This window comes from Copidosoma floridanum, unplaced genomic scaffold, assembly GCF_036245765.1.
Source record: "Copidosoma floridanum isolate Cflo_tuat_1 unplaced genomic scaffold, Cflo_Japanese_pri ptg000009l, whole genome shotgun sequence".
Lineage (NCBI taxonomy): Eukaryota > Metazoa > Arthropoda > Insecta > Hymenoptera > Encyrtidae > Copidosoma > Copidosoma floridanum.
Window position 1 is genome coordinate 9,925,185 of NW_028321886.1, and position 25,078 is coordinate 9,950,262.

The 25,078-nt window shown below is 45.3% G+C and overlaps 1 protein-coding gene across 1 annotated transcript in view; it reads right to left on the reverse strand.

The window, feature by feature from the left end:
- LOC106638040 (irregular chiasm C-roughest protein) overlaps positions 1 to 25,078 on the reverse strand; it is a 91,469-nt gene that overhangs the window by 21,986 nt on the left and 44,405 nt on the right. The window contains exon 2 of the mRNA XM_014351058.2: positions 7,223 to 7,593. Coding sequence (XP_014206544.2) covers positions 7,223 to 7,593 — 371 coding nt within the window. The remainder of the gene's footprint in view (positions 1 to 7,222; positions 7,594 to 25,078) is intronic.

The following is a 25,078-nucleotide window of genomic DNA, read 5'->3' on the forward strand; positions in this document are numbered from 1 at the left end:
CATATACATACTTGCTTACCTATGCCATTTTCTTCATACGAGCATGTAATGTTACGCATCACCAAATTACCCCACACACCTCTGGGGGGGGGGGGACTTCTTTTCGCAATGTAAAAAAATTTTAAAAAATGCTCCGAATGATGAATCTTGTACTTTTTTTTAGAGAAACTGCTTATTTATCTCTTTATCGTTCAGTGTTAATGGATATAAAACTCACTCGTCTACTTTACAGAGCTTTCACATTGGAACGGTACACGTGGTTGTGGACATGCAGATAAATACCTACAACAGATTTGATGCAAATAAGCCTTGTCGAGACGACTTTTGTAAGTGGTGTTTGTACACAATGACTTTGGGAGGGCGCAGCCTCTCGGATAATCACGTGCTATTCCCATAGGTAGGTGTAGTATAAGTCAGCTCCATCAGAATAACAACAAACCACGGCGAAGGAGATGAAATATACATATATTTTCAAGTCGCCTCAAACGTCAAAACATGGAGTCGTCATCCAAAGGCACGGGATATCCAAGTGACAAAGTTTGCAGAATTTGGACAGCAGAGCGAAAATTCGCCTTGGATTTGCGTGATCCTCTATGGTCGGAAGAGACGGTGCTCCCTATATGTGTATAGGTAAAGCAACAACGAAAGACGTCCGAGACGGCTAATGTGGTGCGCACAGATTCTGGGGGGTCGACAAAGTTCGAAAGGACGGTCCGTCGGGTGTAAATCTCCGTGAACTGCCGCTGCTCCCTGCAACGCGAACGAGCTTCCCCTTCGATCGGAATGGCCCCCCCTATATGTATATGCGCGACGACCCAACCCGTGAAGTTGGTCTTGGCGGTAGAAATGCTTTCTTCCCTCCCACCGACGTGCAAGTGTATCTGTGTGCGTCCAATGTATTTCGAAAATACCGCGCGGGACATGCGGTCGTTGCGCAGAGGAGCAGCCAGTAATGGGACCCGTGCTAGCTCTTCACCCGGTCGATCGTACGTGCATGGCCGTACCGCAATCCACCGATACATCTATACACTTAGGTGTGTCTCACTTTTAAGTGCCCGTTCGTTGCCAAAGTTAAATGACGATGGTAAAGAAACGGCGCGGGTGGACGAGTATCCACGGGAAAAGTAGTTCGGCTGCCGAGTGGCAATATTATCCCAGCTTGATTAAGTTTCGGAGTCTCGACGGCGCCGATCGATTTTCTTGTGGCGGTTGACCGGATTTTTCTTCCTTTTCGTTTTCATTTTCAAGTTTCCTTTTGCCTTTCAGAGGATCCGTCATTAACCTCGTTGGAAAAGTCCGGTGAACCGTATCTAAAGATCGAGCGAACAAACGGGACAAAGGACTTTTTTCGGATGCATTTCTTTTTTCTTCTTGCAATCCAAGCTTGATGTCATTGAGACTTGATCGCGATCTTATAATGAAAGTCGAGGAATCGGTTATTCCGGCCTTCGGGGCATATTATGCAAATGTTGACGTTGACTCCTTAAACTTTAATAATTAGGTAGAGCTTTAACCAGCAGATCTTCAAAGGTTATTTCTTTGAAATTTTCTTTTTTAACCTCAAGGTGAGCGAAATATCTATTCTTAGTTAACAATGAGTAGGATCTAAGATGTTCACACCATGTAGACCTGCATGAACCTGCGTACTGAATTAATTTACATCCAATTAAGCTCAAACGTGGTGTTCATGCTTGAGCGTAATGGATTACAATCAAAAAGGTTTTATTAAACAGAGAAAAAAAAAAACAAGTACCTTTAGCTTTGAAAAAAAAAAAACAACTAATTTTTTTTTGATGTGCATATCGACTTTTGAAACAATTGTATTCTATCCACTTTGTTGTAAAAAAAAAAAAGAAATTATAACTTTAGAAAAAGTGTTAATTATAACTTGCACGTATGAAAAAAAAAAAACAAAAAAACAAGCATTTTTTTTTTTAAATAAACAGCAGTGCCTGTTATACAGAAACGTGTGCTATTTCGCACATGAGTCCAATCTCATGTGAAATGTAATGCCTCTATGAATCTATTGAAAGTAGATGCAAATAAGAATAAAGAAAGAGGATGAAATTATTAACTTATTAATTATTTTCTCTACAACGAGTAATTAACCATTATTAATTGCAATATGTTCGAATACAACATTATTGTGGATAATTGTAACAATAATAATGAAAAGTAATAGCAACAATATGTTTTGGACTCGCTTAAAATGTATTCATATTGAGCGTCGCAAATTATAATGGCACGTTAGGCGGTGCAGCATCTAAAAATCGATGACGAGTCGAGAATAGCAGCAGCAGCGGGTCTTTTATTAAATCAAAGTATTAATTGGCAATTTGCTTAATCGACTTATCGGTCAAAGCTTCGACAGTCAACAACCCCTTGTATAAATGGGCTCTGGCTCCCACGCCTGTGCACATACATACATACATATATACATCACTGGTATAGGCCAGCTGAAGCGGTGATGAGGTTTGTGCACTACACCCGTGCAGGTCGCTTGCGAAACGCATCTACGCAACACACACACACACGTGTATATAATATATTGTGTATACCTATACACTATACCAGTACAACAGAGGCGAAGCGCGAGTGTAGAGTTGAGCACTCGAATATCTCTTACAGCAGCGCTGAAGTCACTGTCCCGAGAAAATGGCTTATACGAGTACTTAAAAGACACTCCCTCTGCCCCTCCGCCCCAGCACTTTTCTCGCCATCGACGGCGAGGTTTCTCGTATAACTTTTCTTGCGCGTATGCAGAGCTTACTTGATAAGAGAGAGACCCCGAAGAGCAAAGAGGATGAATGCGTAAGTACGGAGCCGCGCGCTAACAAACTGCCAACTACTTGCGTAACAGTTCCGACTTTCGTTTTCGGGCCATGCATTTCGGGCCCAAGTCCTCGATCCCCCCCCCCCCCGATTCGGCGACACTTTGCGAACAGGTGCTAAAACATTCAATTATAGTATAGTCGAGCGAGACCGAGCACAGGTCGACGATTGTAGCAACGACACGTAAGTAGCACAGCTTGTACGAGGTGGAAAAAAAAAATGTATCAGGTCACCGTGACCGGGGATCGATGCTTTGGCAATCTGTCGATCGTGCAGGGCATTTTTTACCCCTCCATCCCTGCAGACCGGGCAAGCAAGGAGTCGAACAACCGAGATCGCGACGCAATGGACGACCGAACAATGCGAATCACCGTCAATCCGAGAAATTGCAAACAAACGAATTGGACCGAGCATTGCCCGTCAGGGCTTGCAGGGATTCCCGCATTCACGGAGATGGGAAAAAAAAAGAAGATAAACCAACCCGTTGCGCTACTCATCGTTGAAACGTCCAGCATCCGTTGTACCTATCTCTCCGATTCCTCCTCATCTCGAGACAATGCTGCAGAATAACAGCAACAACAACAACAACGACAATGATGGAGGTCACAGTATAGCAGCAGTGGCGATGGAGCTTTAATAAGCTACACGTCACGTCAGCGACGCCATCCCATCCCCACCTTGTCTGCAGTCTGTTCATATGCGCGGGGCTCATCTCGACTATATATATAGGTACAGCGAGTCTACATTATATCCGTAACTCATCTTACTGCTGCTATGTATGTATAATCACACCCCTCTCTGTTGTATCCACCTTCGCTGACTGTCGCATGCAGGGAACCAATGGCTTATTCCCTTCTATACTGCGGTGGTACAATAATCGAATAATAATCCACGTGCACGTACAGCTCGGCGGCTCGGTTTGTCATCACTTCCAAAGTCTAGCTCAACAGTTGTACAGTCGAAATATTTATTGACACAATTTTCATCAGCACGCGTCACGTAAGCGGCGTCTCGTCGGGAAAAATAAGAGACGCATGTTAGAGATATTACGGTTATAAAGTGCAATAAGTTGGGCTGGTTGCGCGTCTCCGCATCAAAGTCTCATGTTGGGTAAATTATGTATCTTTTCGATTGCGAAAAGTTTCGCGGGGGAGCGGGATGAGGCACCGCAGACGGCGCGCCCCGAGCGCTTGCTTCCCAACTCCGAGCTCATCTTCACCCGAAATCAAAGTACCACCCAAGTAATCCTAACAGGGGAACACTGCGACAAACATCCCCCGAACTCGTAACTCCCCTTCCCCGGCTGCAGCTGCTGGGGCTGATACGTATATATAGGTGGGTACACAACGCGCGAGCTGCTGATTTACTTTTGACTAGGTAATGTAAAGCGGAACAAATAAGCGCTGAGAAGACAATGCGGATTAAAAAGTGAAGGGGGTGTACCGACCGTATACCAAGCCTTGGCGTAATTATATACGTGTACCTATATCGTTTATCGAGCGCACCACGGTATATTGTTCAAGATGCGACGTCGATCGGAGCCACCCGTGTCCGTCCTAAATGTCGCTAGCCGTGCGCATCGCTTGTAAAATTAGTATCGGTTTAGCCGCTCGGCCATGACGCTGTACCACCATGTGCATGTAGCGCGCGACTGTGCTTCCCTTCGTATTAACCTCCTGGTATGTTCATCTGTAGGTCAATGTTTCGATGGTTTTTCTGTGCCACTCGTTGGTTCGCTACAATTTTACCGAAGAAACTGATTGTAGATAAATTTTTAACGTTTGATACTGCTAAACACCACGGGTTATCGTAGAAATAAAAATAAAAAAAAAAAAAACAAACAAAACACATAGGTACATGAAACAAAGGTAATAATTGTCTTTGTTCTCAAAAAGCCAGATACGACTGAATTAACGAGGTTTATTTGGAAAAATATTTAGAAATTTCTTTCGCACGAGACATTTTTATCCTCATACGCCATTACATCTTATTTCACCAAAGCTATAGAAGCCTTTATTGTGTGGCGCAGAGAATACGCGTTAGAAATAAAAAAAAAAAAAAGAGAGAAGGCCTTGGGAGATCCACTTTAATTTATAGTTTAAAGCTAATGCCCCATGAATTATAGTTGGACGCAGTCCAAAGCCTACACAGTTCTCCGTCATTTTTAGAAATTTATAGTTCTTTATCTTCGCGTTTTGTGCTTCTTCAAATAAGTAATTATTGTGAAATCTATTGTCACTGCGGGCAATGGAACGGTATACGCGTACGATGTGTTAGCAGCACAATATCAAACCGATCGAAAGAAGAGAAACAGCGGGAAAGAGGCCTTTGATGAAATCGAGACAAGGCAATCCCGACAACGGTACAAGTGGAAACGAGCTGCAGGAAGCACCGTGCACGTAGGCTCGTTAAGTTTACAAACTGACAAAGTTAGCCGAGCGATGAAGACCGATCTGGTTCTTCCCAAAATCATCCGAAGTAACAATGTAACACGCACACACAGAAGCCAATCGTCAAAGGGCAGGGAATACGAAGGCTCTCCGCGTAGCTCAAGTTACACCAATTCCCGTACGTGGGAATGTTCTTCCGAAGCGACTCTAAATGGATCTTACGAGGAGCTGGCCCCTGGCGGTAACGAAAACGGAGCCATTATAAAACGATCACTCCACGATTGTGCGTGGCATGTGTCATTAATTTATCGTTGAGGTGAAAACCACGCCAAGGTAGAAATTCGAGCCAATGTGGTACATCGCACTTTTTCATCTTCCATCATCCAACCTTATCGCCATCCGATATTTAGGTATCGGTAGCCGCACGGGCGGAAACACTAGTTACCGCACGGTTAATTGATCAGCCCGCTGCGCGATGCCTCGGACTGTGGGTGTCCCCCCTGCTGGCTCTGTGCCCATACATCTGTATTACGTTCTCCGGCCAAGCAGCTTCGGAGCTCGTGTATGCCATTCAAGCACTCGAGGGGGCTCCCCCTCTCTCCCTGATTTCGAATTGAAGAGAACACGAGCGAGACAAAGACCCGCTGTGCCTATACATGTATATAGGGTACCATTCATCGGTGACGCGAGACTCGGGAGAGCTCCCGTGCCATTATTTTTGTTGAGCGCTCGCTTTTTCCTACTCCTCGCTTCGTTTCGTTGCGAAGCGCTCGGACGTCGAGACTAAATGCAATAACGCAGCTCGTTATACAATTATTTTGCACGAACAAACAGCATTTGGCAATAATTTGCAAAGCGTATCACAGACCGGCAATGAAGATATAAACTCACGGACGAGAGACCAAAGGGAAATATAAATGCATACCATTAACTGCTTAGCGAGCAATATATCAAATATATAAATGACAATAGACCACGTCGTTCGCGGATCTTGACTCCGTCGGTGCTCGTGATAATATTAATTAACTTAATTAAACCCTGCATCTGGAATCTCGGCGGAAGGAGCGAGGGGCGGAAAATTAAAGAAGTAAACACGGATACGTTATCGTCGCCAAAATGCCGTCTTAATTGGAGTGCCGAGAAAAAGTGTCAATGAGACCAGCCGAGCGTGAGTTTTTAACGTCAGGACGCAACGGCACGAATTCGGGGAAGTGCCTCTTTTCTCTCGGTTGTTATTGCCAGCCCGTATATACATAACAATGATTTGATTCATTCGTCGGAGGGACTTGATCTTTCGGCCCACGCGCGGCTCGACGCTATACGATATTGGTACACGTATATAAACGACCAGCAGAGTGGATGATTACGCGCGGCTAGCTCAAGGAGAGAGAGAGCTTGAATGAAAGGCAACGCCCGCGTCTCCCGTAATACAACGTAATCGAGTCAGGAAAGCACAATATCCCCGAAACAGCCTCGTAAACGTCGAGCGCCGATTAAAAAAGTCCTCATAGAAGCCATAAAAGTAAAATAATGGAAATGAGACTGGGGGGGGGGGCTCTGATAGTGATACCGCGAGACGATGAAAAGACAGCTTGCGGGATCGTGACGCGGTTGGAAATTGGTCGAAAAGGGACGAGGAAGGGAGCCATCAGCAGTGGAAAAGCTCGGGGAGGAGAGGGAAAGAGATCGAGGTAGATTGCTGTAATCGCAAGATAAATGTTTCATCCTCCAGCTTCTTGCAACGAGCGGACGGACGAGTTATTGGAAATCTGTTTTATCACCGCCCTTTCCCCACCTCCTATCTCGCGGGAGAATTTGCCGCTACCCGGCCTTTCTTTTCTTTCGGTATAATGCACGTGTCCAGTGCCCGTCATCATCATCCACACTTACGCGCAACCACACAATGGTCGACGGGAAATTTTGTACACATAGCTTTGAAAGTTCAATATGGCGAATGTAGCGAATCGTAAGATTGAAAAAAATAGGTGCGGTGTACTCACCCTCCTCGTCGCTGCCGATCATGGCGTAGCGCTCGTAGCCGGTGAGATTCCTCATGGCGCCGAGGCCAAAGTCGTCCTTGGTCCACTGGATCGGGCCCTTCTGGTTGAGGACTCGGCAGGGTAGGGTCACCTTCGTCCCAATGACCGCCGACTGGTCCATGGGCTCGATGGCGAAGCGCTGGTACAGCATCTCGGTCGTCGTCGCGGACCTCAGCGTCGTAAAGTCCCCGGCGGTGTCGGTCGCCCCACCGCCCGTCGTCGACGTTGGTAGCCAGAGCAGCATCAGCAACAGCAGCACCAACCCCGGCCTCTGCTGCCACCTTTTCTGCTGCACCGCAGTGCTGTCCTCGCCCTTTCCGCTCGGTTTCCGCCTGCAATCAGATCGAGAATTCATTTTTTTTTTTTTTTTTTTTTTTTTTTTCACTCGCTCATTCATTTGTCTCGGCTTTTCGAAAATTCATTCACCCCCCCGCTATTGCAGCTAATTAGGTACGAAAGAGTTAGACTCGTCTGAAAAACAGTTTATTCGTTTTGCTAAAACGTTATATAAATTCATCAAAACAGCAGTTAAAACTATACAGGTATAGGTATAACATTCGTGGCTAGGATCGGATCAATTTTTATTTAATTTTAGATATAAATCGAGTTAATAAAAGTTGATTTAACACAGCCAAAGAGGCTTTTCAAATGGGTCCTCCCAAGAAAAAAATAAAAAAGTGACTGTAGTATAACGAAAAGTAATCCATGCATACGATACGCGATGTGCCTCGAGCTGCGTGATTTAATCCGTGCGTTCCTAGGACGCACAAGATGTCGCATGTGTGTGTGCGTGCACACTTGCACCTTCGTTCGTATTGCGGTATACGCACGAGATAAGTATACGAGGATGACGATGACTCCCTCCTGGTCTCTCTCGACGTCTTACACGAGCTCAATAGGATAATGAGGCCGGCGCGACGTTTGTACGCCTGGAAGGGCTTTTGAATGCCGAGTACGGATAAGCAAGCGAGATGGGGGGTGGGGAGGAATAATAACGATGATTAGGCAAGCCACTGCCTTTTCTCGTCTCCCCTTTATTTCTCTCGCGAGAGCGGCCTCCCTTTCATTCCTCCGCGCGTCTCCCCGCACAAAGCTGTACACCAGCTTGGGAAAGCTCCTCGAGACCGTTTCTATACGATACACTACGCGATGTATACCTACGTAACTTTCTACAGCCTCAAGGCCTATAGGTGTACCGGCAGAGCCCGAGGACCCACACACCTCTGCCCGTGGCCGTATGTAAATTATTTATCATTGTTCGGCGAGACTTTCTCCCTCGCGCCACCCAGGTTTCTCGCTATGTATAGCCTGTAGAGGTGCGCTTCACGTGATGGTTATAAGTTGTGAAAAATTTGTGGGTGACACCTCTGTGTGACATTGCCGTACTTTTGCCCCATTAAATCACTCCCCACCCCCTTACGTATGTATAGCTGTATATATACCGACAGAGAGAGATTTTCACCGGAATCGAGAGCGCTGTGTTGTAGTAAGACTCGTATAGCCTTTTTCGTTAATTAAGCTCGAAAATATGAAATTCCTTTTTTTTTTCCAGTCGTACGAGGCATGTTGTGTTCGAGCGACTCGGGAAATCAAGGAGTTTTGATCAGGTGGCCCTGGAACTCGGCAGTAATAATGATCTGTGTGATTACTCGTTTGAGATGAATCGGATAATTCGGGTCGATATTTGCCCGGCTGTCGCCTTCCTAATGAAGAGTGAATTAAATAAATCCTTGCGGTGAATAATTCATTAGAAATTTAGATCAAATGGGATAAATTTACACGAAACACAAAGGTTGATATAAAAATACGGGTACCTATGTATTATGGGTTTTTTTATTTGTTGGAACTTGCACCTCATGCTTCGTTAATGGCTGGGATAATGACGATAACAGTGACAACAATGACAATAATATGGCGTAGCATCATGTATCAAACGGATGCTTAGGGGGGGAGTAAAAGTGCACAGTCACGGACAAACAGAATATAAAATAAACAAGTCAATAGTGATAAGTGATGCATTATTCATAAAAATTGTACGATTGGAATAAAAAGGTGTGCCGAGATGTTATCAAAGAGAAAAACAGTTACCGTTTCATTCGATTCTTGTCATTGGGACGTACAACTTTTTCTCGGCGCTACAACGTTACAGTGTAGGCGTTTGACTCAAAGTCAATACATATGATGAGTACAACGGAGGGAGCCGTTGAGTCGGTCGATTCAAATATCAAATACAAATAAGCCAAGTCAGCTAAACCAGATCTAAGTCTTGGACGAATTTAAAAAATAAAATAGGTACTTGTAACAATAAACCAGCCACCCATGCAGTACACCATTAACCCGGTAAACTAGACACCTTCAATCAAGTGTCAGTTGACTGTACGAGGTAAAACATGAAATTAAAAATTATTATTACTTCATCTGGATTATTGATCCGCGAAATTCCGTGGGAGATTTTTTTGTTTACCAGCACGACGACCTACCAACAACAAAAACTTGGCTGCTGTCGGAGTGTTGGCGAGCTGTCAGATAATCAATTTACAATCACATACCCTATACATGAATTTGATCTACTGTACGCGGAAAATCGATTTTATTTGCTCACATGGCCAAACGTTGGGTAATAACAAGTTGCAGTATTTATATATATATATATATATATATATATATATATATATACACAATACAGATAATAAGATATTGAAGCCAAAGTTCAAAAGCGAGTCTTGCGAGCCAAAGTTCAGATGCCCTGGAGCGGTTAGATTATAGGTCGACGTTACATTCCAAGTACTTACAAGAAAACCCTCCCTTCCGAGGGAATAGTGGTAGGTATAACTACGGACAGGGCCCAGCCAACAGAGGTGGAAACATGAAAAATCGATAAATACTATTGTTACTGGTTTGAATAGCGGCTAAGAGCTTCAAAAACATTTCAATATGGTAAATGAGGGACATCACCCTCGCATACATATACGTATGTAACATGTATTTTATGAAGCGCAGGTATATTAATATTAATTTCCAATAGTAGTTCGAGCATCTACCATAAACGTGGCCGTTGGAATAATACATCGCCCAAGTGTAGCGATGGCAGTACAAAACCGTACCACGTATCCCACAACGAGTATAAGGTAACACGATCGAGGATACGAGATCCACGCAGTAGGTATAGGTATATACTTGTAATAACATTGACCGACGCGGTGGCAGCCTAAATTACACCCATTACTTACTCTGTGTGCTGTTACAACTGCGCGCGCGAGTAAACACACGCGCCCCAACTATACCTGTATCAATATGTATACTGCCCACACTATATTATTATTACCACACATTGATCCATCCACCAAAAGCAGGTATCGAAAGCAAGACACGTCGCTGAGCCGATGTGAATTAATGATTCACCTTACGTGATTTTACGGGTATGGGAACAAACATGGGCATGGTTTATCAGTAGCCGTAGTACAGGATTCACCATACCTACACGGTAATGGTTCACTTTTGCGTGAGTGGGTCGCTGACAGAAGCCATCAGCTGCATCCTGTGCGACTTTGGCTCGTGCGTTGATAAACCAAGTAACGCGTATACAGGCACATAAATTATTACATGCAACGCGATGTAGTGGAGGGGTGGCTCGAAAACAAAACATCTGCAGTTCGTATAAGCCGACGACGCAAACGAGATTCAAATTTCACGCTCGTCGGCGTCGCCGTATAAGCTATCCGTCGTTTGGCAAACAATAGGGGGAAACCGACGAGCATCGGCGCTGCAGTATAGTATATATGTACAGGCCCCCCCGAGGGACTTGCCATGTGCTCGATCGATTGTCCACACGCATACATACCTACCTCGAATATCTCGATGCAATCGCACGCGGACCAGCTCTAATATGCACAACAGCCTGCATGCATGGACCGAGAGAAAGCAATGCACCAACGCGCCCATTGTCAATGAGACGGACGTTTGTACGCGAGCGCACGTATGTATATATATATACATGTATCCGCAGCGTGTACGTGTAGATCACGAGTTATGCCGATCCCGCGGTGGGGCCAATTACAATGGCTGATGGCACCGGCAGCATAGGATTCCGCGCGCGGCACTGGCGTCGCACGGCTTGATTAATGAAGGCATCAACGAGTAGGCGCAATCATTACCTACCCCCCGCGTAGATTACGCGCGCGGAAACATACGTCTTTACATCGCGGAGCGCCAGATATTATTATGTTCCAGCTGGTGCTCCGGCCGAGTGCCCGAAGCGACAAACAAAAGCCTCTTTAAGTTAGCTTTTCGCCCTCTCTGGCTTTACACATCCCTATTTTCCATCGGCTCTTTTACCATTCTATACTTATACCTTTTTTTCAGCATTATTATCTTTTTCTACGAGGATCAGTGAGAATTTTCCAAAATTTTTCCCCCCAAGTTAACGGTATAAATTATTCAAGTGTAAAAATTTACAAGGCTTGTGAATAATGTACGAGCGGTGTACACGTTCTTCCAATTGAGCAAAATTATTCTGAATATCAACACGCGCCCAACTAGGCGTGCTCACATATTAATGTATACACGACTCATAAGTAGTAATTAAAAGCTATGCTGTATTTTGTCCCGATTCGCGTCAATTTCCGAAAATTTAATAAACTCCAGGAATCCCGAAGATTATGTATACGTAATATTAGGTACACATATAATTATACTCCCAAATGATATTTTGCCTGCATCAAGTAAGATTTTTTGGTTCAATAAGCGACGACACCATCATCATTTTGCATTCATCGATCAAACGAAATTTTTTGGTTCCATTGAAGCCAAATCAGTTGAATCGGTATTGGGCTGTTGGCAAGACGATGACGTGCGCGATGATGGTGACAACGGCTACAGGCTGTCGTGCCAAATAGCTCTAATCGAGTTATCTTAATATATAATTATATTATTAGTAATTGTACAAGGAAAGTGTTTGGTCTACCGTCCACCTGATACATTTTGGCACAGTCGTAAGTAAACTCGGCTCAGGTGGTACGGAACGTCGTAAGCAATTGCTTATGTGGAGCCACAAAGGCCGCAGTTTACCTGTATACAATATACAGCAACCAAGTACATACAGACGTACAGGAGTGTACCTATCAATATATGCACAATGCCTAATCTGTTGCGTGAGCGTACATTCAGCACAAACGCCGGTGTTTAATCACTACATATACATAAGGATGGAGGAGAACCCCACCATACGTGCATAAATAACAACAATGACATATTATTGTACGTATAACTATATTGTGTAACGTGCCTCGGTGTGAATAGAGCCCTCTCGGGGACAAGCTACGACTGGCATCGTCTGAGGCTATACACGAGGGCATGATAACACACACACATTTTCTCTTTCTCTTCGTGTCCAGTGCATATGCATGCACGCGTTTTCGTCAATGTGCCTAATTTACATGTACAAGTAAGGTATACAATTTGGCATCGCTCGCGTGGACATTTTCCGCGGCGACGACCGATCCCGTGTACATAAGTGTATGTACGTATAGCGTGGGGGTTACTGTTACTGCGACAGCCATCCCGTGACGACGCGGCAAAGGCAAACGCTCCCCCGGCCCCCGAGCGCATCCGCGTGGGAGCATCGGGCTTATCTGTAACGACTTTCTCGGATCAGCCGTAAGTGAGTGCGCGCCATCCACGACCCTCGGGCAGGTACCGAATGAGTTTACATAGCCGCGTGCTTTTTTTTTTTTTTTTCCTTCTTTTTTATCTCCACCGACTCCGATCCAAGAGATACGCTTGTTCTCCCCGCCGTCTCGACTCCCCTCTGACTCTAAACTCGTTTTGCCCCTTCAATCGGTTAGTCGGCTTTATATATACTTATATGTGTGTAGTACTGGGTATCTCAATTTTCGGCGATTAATTGTCGTCCATCACGAATACATGCGCTGTAGCCACCCGAGGTTGGGTGTTTGGAGGCGAACGGAATCCCTTGTATAGGTATATAATATTCAAGGCTTCCGTTTTGTCCCTGTTTAAGTAACGATATCGGTGGTTTATTTATTTTTGTATACGTTCGTCGTTGCTGAAACACCAGCGCAACCCGAGAAAAATGCGAGATGGCATTCGCAGACTCGGGTCCTTTCGAGCGAAGAGAGCCGTGCGAGAGGAAAAACATTTGCATTTTTGCGAATGTTCGCACTCCGCGAGAGGCTCGACCCAGATATCAGCGAAGATAGTCTACCCGCGCTTATTTGCTCAAACACTCGAGCGGAGAAATTTTCATCTTGGCAGGGCTCGTCTCGCGCCACGAAAGCATAAAAGCTCGGCGAGAAATAAAAGTACATTTACATGCCTTGGTATACACATACATCCATTACCTATAAAACTGCAGCGTAGCATGCACCTACAAATGCTCTTTTCCGTATAACTGTATGTGTGTGCTACTGGGCTCGAGTAATTGTGTGGGAGACATTATTTAATGCCGCCTATATATTATATATACATTAACATGAAAGCCCTACGAGTTAAAAGGTCGGGTTAAAGTTTTTCGAGGTATCCTTGAGCAACGGTGCCCATTGCGTTAGAGTCGGGAAAACTTATTCTGTGTGCACATTATGCTGTTGCTCTTTTGTAAAAAAGTACCCATTCAAAGCCTCGGAGAGCCTTTGCAAGCAAACAAGCGCCCTGCGTATATGTAAAAAGCAGAGATGTGCTTTTTTTTTTTTATCGCGAAACGCGAGGCGTCGTCAAAAAAGCATAAACGAGAGCACGAGGACAGTGAAGCAAAGCAGCCAAAGAACAACGGATATGCATGTTATTTGTATAGGTATAGAGGAGGCACACAGGGAGAGAAATAAAAATAATAGCTAAGCAAACCCGGCGCCTAGTAGGTGTAGTGAAAATGACGACACGGAGATATAGGGTGCAAACTTGTCACATGAATGTACTCGTACAGCCTCCACCGACGATGAAGCAAAGTATCCGTAAGCAAGGTACCTCGGCGACTGTTTTTATTATTTTATTTTTACACCTCGGAGCTGCCGTGCTCCGGTCACTTGCTATATACCCTGTGTGTCGCTCTCGTGCCTCTCTCCTTCTTGCCGGCACAGCTTTTGTTTTTTTTTCAACAAGGCTTGCGTAACTTTCAGCGCGAACCTTAATTTGTGGCACACGCTCCCTCCTCTGACGCGCCGCGTGCAGTCACCGGCCAGCTCGCCCTCGTACGTATATATGGACGGGGCGCTCGATGTTCTCCGGGGATTAACGATATACCGTTCGCGGATTACCAGGATTTTTTCGTTCGTTCATTAAAGGAAAGCTAGCCGGTGTTATTTTACGGTCGCCGGGCTTGCGAGCAAACCGAGCCCACTCGGACGACGGAAATTGCACTCTCTCTCCCTCTCTCTCTTTGCCTTATTCATTTTAATGAAAGTGTGCGCGTCTGAATAAATGCTGGGTGCTCATTTCGCCCGAGCTGGAAAACGCGGCGTTATGAAAACAAGCGAAGGGAAAAAAAAGTACCAGCTCCTCCCGGCCTCTCGTAATCGGGATTGAAACTTTTCGCGATGAAAGGGAGGAGGAAGGGAGGGGAAAAAAAAAAGAAGCTACCCGAATTAAAGTAAAGCGATAGCTGCGTATTTTCCGGGGGACTCGGCATTGAACTCGATGGAACTGCTCTGCCGCTCCGAGTAATTTTCTCCCTTGGCTCGTGATATATCGAATGAAGGGAGAAAAGGACGATTTTCCTTTCACGGGCGAGTCCGCATTCAAAGCGGGACTTGTCCGAGCACGGGAGGAGGCTCGTGCCATTCACCGCCCCGACTCCTTTAGCACTCACGTGTGCGGGCTGCAAAAAGACGGCATTCACGTTTTATTCTGCAAGCCCCTTTTTTCCACATGACCTTTAACTTTTTATTTCATTGGATTTCTTTTTTTTTTTTTTTTTTTTTTTTTTTTTTTTTTTTTTTTTTTTTTTTTTTTTACCACGGGACACGCAATTCAGCGACCATTCCACACCTGGCGATCACGGAAATTTTCAAGTTTGCACATAGTTGTTCCCCCCTTTTTTTTTACTGCTCGAAAAATTCTCTTCTGTGCCACCTTATTTCATTCAATTGTATAATATCTGGTAATGGTAAGTTCTACTATACAAGCAGTTTAGATGAGAAGTTTGAAATTCAATAAATATTTATTTGATTTACCGTTAAAGCAGATCAACAATGGAATACCACAAGATTACAACTAACCAAACATATTATGTTGTTGGAGCACAACTTGTTTTTTCAGCGCCGACTATAGCGTAACTCGTCGACATCATCCGGTTGTTTTTTTTAACTTTGTATCATATCTTCTTAAGAGTATAAATATAACATCAGTTTCGGAAGCGTTGACAGACAAGGGTATACTACTGTCGGCCAATTGTATTCCATGTATCAGCGAGGTGGAGGCAGTTCAGGACAAACAGAGCCCAGTACAACTAGACAAACAACGTGTCCTCGGAGAGAGCTGAAATAGGTACTGCAGTACTTGGTCAAAGTATCGGCATTCGCGTTGACCAGAACAGAGGATCCGCGCTGTTTTAGCCACGATCAACGAGACGCCGGTCGACGTCTCGAGATACACGTGCTATTATGACGCACGTACACCACGCGAATCGATTTACGCTACTTTTCACTCTCTCTCTCTCTCTCTCTCTCCCTTCTATGGCTCGTTATACGTACGGTAAATATATAGCTGCACAGAATATGGATCATCTTGTCCGTGCAAATGTGTGTGTGAGCAAAGAGAGAACCAGATCGATATCCCCCGGGCTTGAGGTCGCAGTTTGGTCCACGAATCTCTTCCAGTTACCCTTGTAAATATATCATGCAGAGGTATCATGTTGCCGGAAGGTAGATACCCGAGACTTGCCCCGCCAACAAAAAAAAAGTGGCGTCCAAATACACCTAATAAGTTTAGTTGAGCCATCATCGATCGAGTTCTTAAAAACCTCTGTGGCTGCAGTCGAGATGCTTTTGCCTCTGGCGTTGCGTGTGTGCATGGGTCCCGGTGCATGTTATACATACATGTGCATGGTTGTACAGCGAGGGGTAAAGATCGAGTTGAGTAACCCGAGCTGTATACGTGGAAACACGTCCAGGTACGCGTACGCGCGGGCTGGTGGCAAAACGCCAACCAATTTGGCCAGTCGTGCATTGTGCCTCAGTACCGCCCGGGTCGCGGCATCACAGGAATTTCCGCAAAATTACGGAAACACGATCTACACAGGTATATGTTATACAAGTACGTGCGGGTGGGTACGGGAATGATCACGGGGAGCAGTGATATGACTGAAGGAGAGGCTCGCGATCGACGAAGAACCAATGTCAAAGGAGCTCGTTACGCTTGAATCGACAAAAAGTGGGCACAATGTCGAGGGGATGGGTTGATCGGTATACGTATAGTATATATATATATAGTATGGTAAGACGTACACACTTTTCTCTTGGGCACTGTCTACTTATGCGTATTTGTGTGGCCCGCGATTGCTTCATCCATCTAAGAGTCGGAGCACACATTATACCTATACCAAGATTATACCAAGAACGGCGGAGACGCTTGTGGGTTGCGGGTGATGGCAAAAAGCATTATACGGGGGGGAAGGGGGACGATGCAGTCGAATGAGAAAGACGCCGGTGGGGGAACTTTGAGGTCCCACTGTGCGCGCATTGTATAAGCGCGTTAGGCCGCGATCGTCTAGATAAATGGCTGTCGTTACGTTCCCACGCGACTCGGGGTATGAGGCAGCAGTGGGGTGCTTCTTATTATTCCTTCTGAAATTCCAGATTGAGGAAACTTGGGCGCTTTACTCAAATTTTTTTTTTTTTTTTTCAGATGTACAGTATATGAATCCACGTATATCAGGGTGATTGGATTACTAAAGCATCTAATGTCGTACATATTATTTGGATGGGTACTTTTTTTTTCTTTTCTAAACTCTTGGCTGAAGAAAAAATGACCAACATCGTTCGCGGTGCTTAAACACGGGCTCTCCATTTTAGATCGTATCTCGAAAGCTGGCCGGGACCGTGTATCTCGACTAAAAATACGGTCAGAAAGAAATATATGTATACGGGCCATCACAGAGCTTTTTTCATTCATACCTCGCATGATTCTTTAAGCATGAAATAGACCGCAAAAGTGCCGGACACGTGAGAGTAAGTATTTAATTTGGTTCGCGAAATTACATTTAACATTTAAATAAAACAGAGCAGAGAAAACTAGCGCAGAGAACTCGCCAACAAAAACGTGAAATCGCGTTATACCGCGGCTAGCGGGTAATCGGATTACCGTAGGTAACATTTGAGAAGCAACAGTTGAAAAAAAAAAAGAAAAAAAGGCTAAGCGTTGCTCCGTATCGACTAGTTGCAGAATATTATAAATTCCCTGTACGGGCCTACCCTCCACCTTTTTCGCAAAAAATGTTGCGCGCTCATTGCCGCGAAATAAAAAGCTCCCTCGGCTCAAGGCTTGCTCCATTCGCCAACGAGGAGTTGGTTCGAGCGCCGGATCATTAGAATATTCCACAAATAGGTGTACAAGTATATAGGCAAGAGGGGGACGCAGCTTCAAAGAGCATCTAGTTAATTTGCCAACGTGGCCAGTATACAGCCAGTGTACATGTGCACCCTATAGCGAGCAAGAGGCCAGTTTTCCTCTGCTCCGTTCCTCTTTTTCGCGGATTACGCGGGGACAATGGCTCATCGCGGGCTCTCTAAATACATCGCCGGTCGGGCCGCTCGCGAAGCAAAAGAGAGGAAAAGCACCGACGTTTATATACATATATATACAAGCGTGGATGTGTGCGGTACAGGCCGAAAGCCCACCCTTACTGGGAGGTGGAGGGCTTTTCGAGGTCTGCGAAGCGGCAAATGGTCGCATATATTTATATACCAACTATATAATACCTAATTCGTTTTTAGCGCTCGTCCACCCGTTCAACTTTAGACGCGCGTGTACATGTATTTCCCCCTGATCTCTCCAAACATTGTGTGCTGTGTTATACGCGTTATTTTTTGTCCTCTCGATCTTTCGAGTGAAAAACTTATTACGCGCAGTACAATATCGTACAATGAACCAAGCATTATTAATTTAATGCATCGTTTGTGCGACCGTCGATCGAGTCGACTGGAATACTTGGACTTGACATTTTTTCGAACACGTCTTTCCCCCCCTCCTCGCCGCTTCTACCGATATAGGACAGAACTTTTGGCTCGACTCCACAATGGCTGCTCGAGCAGCTCTAATGACTTTTTGCTGTTCGACCCCCTCCCCTCCCCCCCGTCCAAAAGTTAATCAATCTCGCTTTTCCTCCATTTATCCTGCAGCATCTACCCCCCCCCACCCGCCCATTTCTTGCCGTCCCTTCCGAATAATCCTCTCTGCCGTTGCCTATTTAGTTGTACTATTTTCTGTAGACGTTACTGGCCTCCTCCCCCTCTTCCTCCCATCCTGTTCATTTTACGTTGCTCCAGCCCGTCCCCGAGCACGAAAGTTTCCCCTTCTCGGGGGAAGCTCGCCGCTACGTGACCGGCATTCGCGTCGCGACCCTCCAGCCGAGTGAGCTTTGGGTCCCCGAGAGCTCGAACCGGCTGCTCCGACCGTCGGGCTGTGCAGTTGTCCCCTGCGTTTTGTCTCCTCCCCACACCGTGTACCCTCCTCACCCACTTGTACCGCGTTATCGCGCTTCCCACGCTTGTTGGTCTTTTTCACTCCTACACCTCCGTATTGTAGTGTACATTGTTCGTGCACGGTTACTGTGGCATTTCACGAGGGCCATTAGTGCCGAAAAGTATAAGGCGCGTCGATGCTTCCTATATCGGGTATACCTATACTTGGAGATTGGGCCTCGTTGTTTCACGCCTGCGAGGGGACTCTGGTTGAGAGCCAACCAACACCCTACAGTTCAACACGTTCCGCGGGGCTGTAAATCTCGGAGGTAAACTTCCTCGGCGAAACTTTCCTCGTTTCAGGACCCATACACCGGGCAAAAAGTGCAGAGCGAGCAGAAATCAGTCGGCCGATCGAAAGAACACAGGTCTTGTTTTTCTCGTCTCGCGTGTGTGTATACAGTGTCTCTCTTTGACCCCCTGTTCCGAAAAATAATTCACCCTAGCAGCAAAATTTTCCACCCCCAAGGACGATGGTATTATTATTAATTTTTTTATAATTAACATTGCGTACAGTAGCACATCACGTGATTGCCAATTTCGATGAAAAGTTCATGAACCGCGGGAAAATTAATGATGGAGCGCAAATGAATGCGGAGACGCGTCAAGAGCCCAAGTAAGAAGTGCTCCACGAGTAAACAGCGAGTCGAGGATTCGGTGGTAGAACGTACATACTACCCCAGACACACAAACTAAACATTGCTCGTCGAAATTGAAGCCTCGAATTAAGAGAGCTTTCGAGTTCAGTGCAAACCGCGGGCCCCCCCGGAGCCTCGGAGCACACCCGTGTTAGCTCACACGACTCGAAATCACCAACAGCGATGAGCGCTAGACTACTCTAGTGCCTGCACAAAGTACAAAATGCGGAAAAGCTCAGTTGTCAAAAGGTTCATTTTTCGTCACGAGTGTATATACTTATTATTTAGATCTCGGTGCAGATGTATAAAAATGCAGGTTTTAATGATGAAAGTACATCCCGTTTAGCATACAGGTACAGAGCTCTGTTTCGCGAGTCGTGCTTTGATTACCCATCTTTGTACCAGGGGGAGGAGGGGGGGCTGAAACATCAAAATCAGAGAGCACCCGCAAAGGGTATCAAAAAGGAACAGAGGGATGTGGAACACGAAAACGTAGCTTTTTCGAGTACATACGTACTTGAGTGTACATATATATGTAGCAATGGCAGAACCAGCAGGGGGTCGCGAATGAAATTCGGTCGAGCGATTTGGTTGGACAATTAATTGCTCGGATTCGAGGCAAGTACGACAATGGAATTGAAAAACAAAATGTTGCTTCGGCGTAGGGTCGACTGCAAAGGGAAAACAAAACAAAGGATAAAAAGACAGAAAACGAGGTTAAAAAAAACTCGGTGCTGATTGTGATGCCGCTATAGCGTGCGCCGGTAGATTTGTTCAAATGGAAATTAAGTTTTGTACGTAACAACGAGGAAGCGGCAATGCAGGCATCCTCGTTGATTGAATGATAATTGAATTATCGCGGGAAAAGAAGAAGCAAAAATAACGCGGTGGTGTCTATAAATTTATTTTCGCCTTCGTGCTCCGTTAACTTTCCGTAAAATTGCATTTTATCTCTGCTTATTTGCATTCCCTCAGTTGTAATTCAATTGTACCGTTGATTCTGCCTTTAAGTTTCTTTTTATATTATGATGCACCATACGTATACATATACGGATCGATTCGATGCTTTTATCTTTTAAAACTAGTTAGTTTCAATCTTGGTGTTTCTTTCAATCGAAAAATCACTTTTGCATTTTTTCCACGAATCGTGTTTTATCGAGGAAAATTACAAACGTGCATTGCGTTCATAAGAATATAAATTTCTGACTCTGTACTGAACGAAAAAAAAAAAAATTTACTTGTGATTTGAGCTCAATCTTGAAATCGTATTAATTGAATTAGGTTAAAATTAATAAATCATCAATATAAGTTTGAATATTATTTTTTGAAAAGCCTTACTCAATTGCTCATAATACGTCGGCTTTTTGCACAGCTGCAATCAGCAAAGGTGACATTTTTCTTTTGACATCCACTGTTTTTTCTTCTAAAAATTTGAAGAATAATGACATATCTGTCGATTGTAGCTTCGTTCCAAAGAAATTTCGTAAAAATACAAGAATAATTTATACCAAAAACGTCGACCTGTATATTCCGAAAATAACTTTATGAAGAGGAATTGGAAATGGCTTGACGGATTTTTCTAGATTTGGTCGTTTGACGATATTTTGACGGTAGTTCGCTTATGACCCGATATCACTTGATAGCACAATGCCTCTAACTATAACAAAATAAAACCAGTTTCAGGGGCGCGCAAAAAACTGAATCCGTGCTTTCATCAAGCGAGTACGAGCAAACCAGTGCTCGCTAATGCAATCAACGTTTGCATCATCAGCCGAGCGTGCCCGAAGCGCCCTATCGATGCTTTCAAGAAACCTATGTGACAACGATATCGGAGCTACATAGACTCGAGAGATCAGACTGCAGGAGGACAGGGAAATTCGGAGCTTTTGGTGACCCCTCGATCCTATTACAATTAAACAAGGGTGTGTATCCTACCGGTGCGACGCAAGGCACGAAGTCACAGCCAACACTCCCCGTCCGTAGATCGGGTCCGCGGATGTCGAGCGAGCACGATTCTCATCAGCGATACCCCACGAAATCCCTACTTGACGTCGAGTCGTCTACTCGATCAACACCAACAACCCCTTTGCCCCCATACATACCTCGAGCTTCCGGCAACAACAGTCGCCCGTCCCCGCACGATTGAGCGCTGCTATTCGTTACTTATGCGCGGGGCAGCAGTGTTATACCTGTACTACGCTCACGATCACGTGTACATGTATACACGCGAGTTTGCACTGGGCGATGACTCATTCCTGTCAGCCGTACACGTGCTCGTACAAATTGCCAAGTCGTCGAAGCCCCCGCTCCTACCGTATACGGATCGTTTGCAATGGCAACAAGACACTCGTTATATAAGGGTATTATCGCAGCTGTGGGAGCGTTTCCATTGGACACCGTTGTACATGTACGCCATCATTGACTGGCCGAGGTGTCCTCGAGGGAGGAGTGTCACGCGCTTTCGGGTGGTCCGGACTCGGGAGCTGCAGCCGGAGGCGAGCTTGTATCCTACTGTCCATCCGTCGCCCGCGAGAATGGAAGTCGAGGCTTCTTCCTTTGAGGGGCCCTCGTTGGGTCGGACGATCGAATCATCCGTCGGAATGGTGTGCCCCTCGGTGCCGACTCACTCGGTAAACGAACAGCTTATCTTGTATCCATTTGATCTTCCACCGGGGGGAAAAAGTGGCGGTACATTTTTTTGATTGGCATTCAAACGAATGCAGCCTCGGTCGATCCCCCCCCCTTTTTTTTTGTGCGATACACACAGAAAACAGTATACTTAATGGGTGTTGGTTTTTTGAAGTTTAATCGAACAACATTTTTGCGCTCGAAAGCGCGCGCGGGCAGCTTTTTCAAACTTTAAACGAAGGAAGGCAGACACGGTAACGCGCAGCCCGTGTGGATTTTCCTGTGAATTTATAACGCAGTGCGGCTACTGCGAAAATTCAATTAACGCTGTATGTACACGCGCGCAGCGCTATATATACGGACCAGCTTTTATTGAGCACACCTTTTGAACAACATACATTTTATGTATACATGGCAACATATATACCGTATCGCACAATTTTGCATGATGTAGGTACTTTTTTAAATTGTGCAGGGTATATTAATATATCCATCTATAAAATCTCACGAGATATAGAAATACAGTGACACACGCTGGGCAGATTTGTGCATTTTCGGTATCCATGAGCACCCACAGGTACACTACGAAAACTGCATAGCATAAATTGATATAGGACAGGTACATAATATGTATATACCAGTAGGTACAGCAGAGAAGGAGGTTCAATGTCGTTGTTCGCCAGCAGTAGCTTTCGGTTTCGCGTTGATATTTGTAAACGCGATAGGTGTAGGTATATATACATAGGGTGCATATATTAAATGGTCGTTGCGAGCACGTGTATCCATAGAGATGTACAGGCGTGTACGGCTGCGAGCCAACCAGCGTATAAATTAACGAATGACAAATTTAGTCCCAGCCAGGCGCCATTATTAAAGCATCGGTGTCGTTGATAACTAGATTCCCGCTCGCCCCCGTGCAAGTGGTGTGTGTCCTCCTTCACCCCTTTGGTTGTAGGCGTGCGATATAATACGCGCAGTTCCTACCCGGCAGAGTGTTGGAGCGCACGGAACAGAGAGAGAGAGAGAGAGAGACAAAATTACCCTTTGCTTGCCTGTATAGTGTACACCTTAGTATTGTACCTTTACCTGTAACATAATATATATTCACCAGCTACTGCATGAGCGAGTGCCGGTGCGGCGCCGTTGCCATTGCCTACTGTGCCGCACTACGTACAATACGCCTAACCCATGCATTCTCTTGCCCTCCCTGGTGACACGCTGTTTACCATCGTTACCACCATCCCACCAATGCATACCTTATACTACAAGCTACGCACGAGCTTATATCTCTCCTCATCTTGCTTCCTCTTTCTCCCTCCCTCTCTATTCATTTACTTTCACGGAATATTTATTGATTGCGTTCTTTCTTTTATTTTTACGATGGTGGTACCCATACCATCGGAGAGTTCAAAGGGCAACGTTGATTTTTTCATATACGTTACGTGTTGTTACTCAATTTTGGTGGGAATTTTTATTTTGTTTGCATGGGTTTGAAAAAAGCCATGGGGGACCGACATGGACTTTCATCCCAGTGAACTGACACTCGTCCAAGCGTGATGGTCCCATTGGGCCTCCCAGCCGCGACAACAATAAACAGTGGATTATTTAGGCGACGTCATTTTTAGATAACATTATTCGATAACGTATACCATTATTCCAGTAAAAGCTTGTTTGAAAATGTTAACGTATCCATTCTGTGAAATTCACATTGAGTTAGGGATCACGAATAAATTGGACGGGCATTTTAAAGCGAGATTGCGCGCAGTCGCTGAAAATCATGCGTGTGAAATTCACCCGGTCCCCCTCAAAATTCAAGCATCGTTAATTTCAACAAAAACATCTACGTAATCATTGAAAAAATAATAATACACCGTGATATTCGTTGCGCACACCGGACAGTGATGATTTTGCGTGGTTGCAGGCAAGTACAAAATGTAAATTTCGTTTATCGGAAAACGAGGACGTCAGTAAAGTTGGATGGCAGCTGGTACGGATCAGCAGCTCGTAGCATTATCCATCGAAAATTGTGGTTTTTAAAATCCTCCCCCAATCCAAAATAATACACAGACGTGTTAAAATAAAACCTGTACTACTACAACCCGATCCATAATACATCCGCTTACAAGAGTAAGTAGTACATGTCAACGCATAGTCAGACCTGCCGCGACATCCCATATAATACTTAGGTATATATTTATCAATAATTGCATTAAAAATAGCTCGACTGTAACGAATGTCTTTCGATTGCGTGCAATAACTTACGAAGCGTGATTCCGGCTTTGAATGTACATTCTGGACTGCCCATCGGAGCCCAGCCAAGGGATCATTTGACGTACTGACCTGAAACAAAAAACGAAACAAGTGGGTTTAGTATTTTCGGTGCGAGTAGCTCGGAAATCGCGCAACAACGACCGACAAGTGGGACTTGCTGCCTTCGGTCATTTAGTCACGTAACAGTCGGGCGCAAGAAAGTGATGCGCGTTAGCACGTAATGTCGCGCACGTGTACCTTCTAATCGATGCCTATACAGTTAGCAAAACACTAACGGGGAGCTGCGGTATGGGTAGTAGGGCGACGCGCCCCAACGGCCCTCGAGAATCGGGGAAATAATTACCACCCGTGCACCGGCCATGCGGCGTCCCCCGAGATCCGATCTCTCCGAGACCCTCTCATCGTCCGTGCGAGCCATGCACGAGCGGCGTGGTGGAGGGTTACCGTGATTGCGCGAGTTTTTCTTCCTCTGCTCCGTTTGAGCGACTGCACCTGTGTGCGATATTATACCTACGTGTGCAAAATGCCGTCGTGGTGGCCTGCTCGACGTTCAGGATTGACGTGGCTCGACTCTCCCTGGAATATGATGA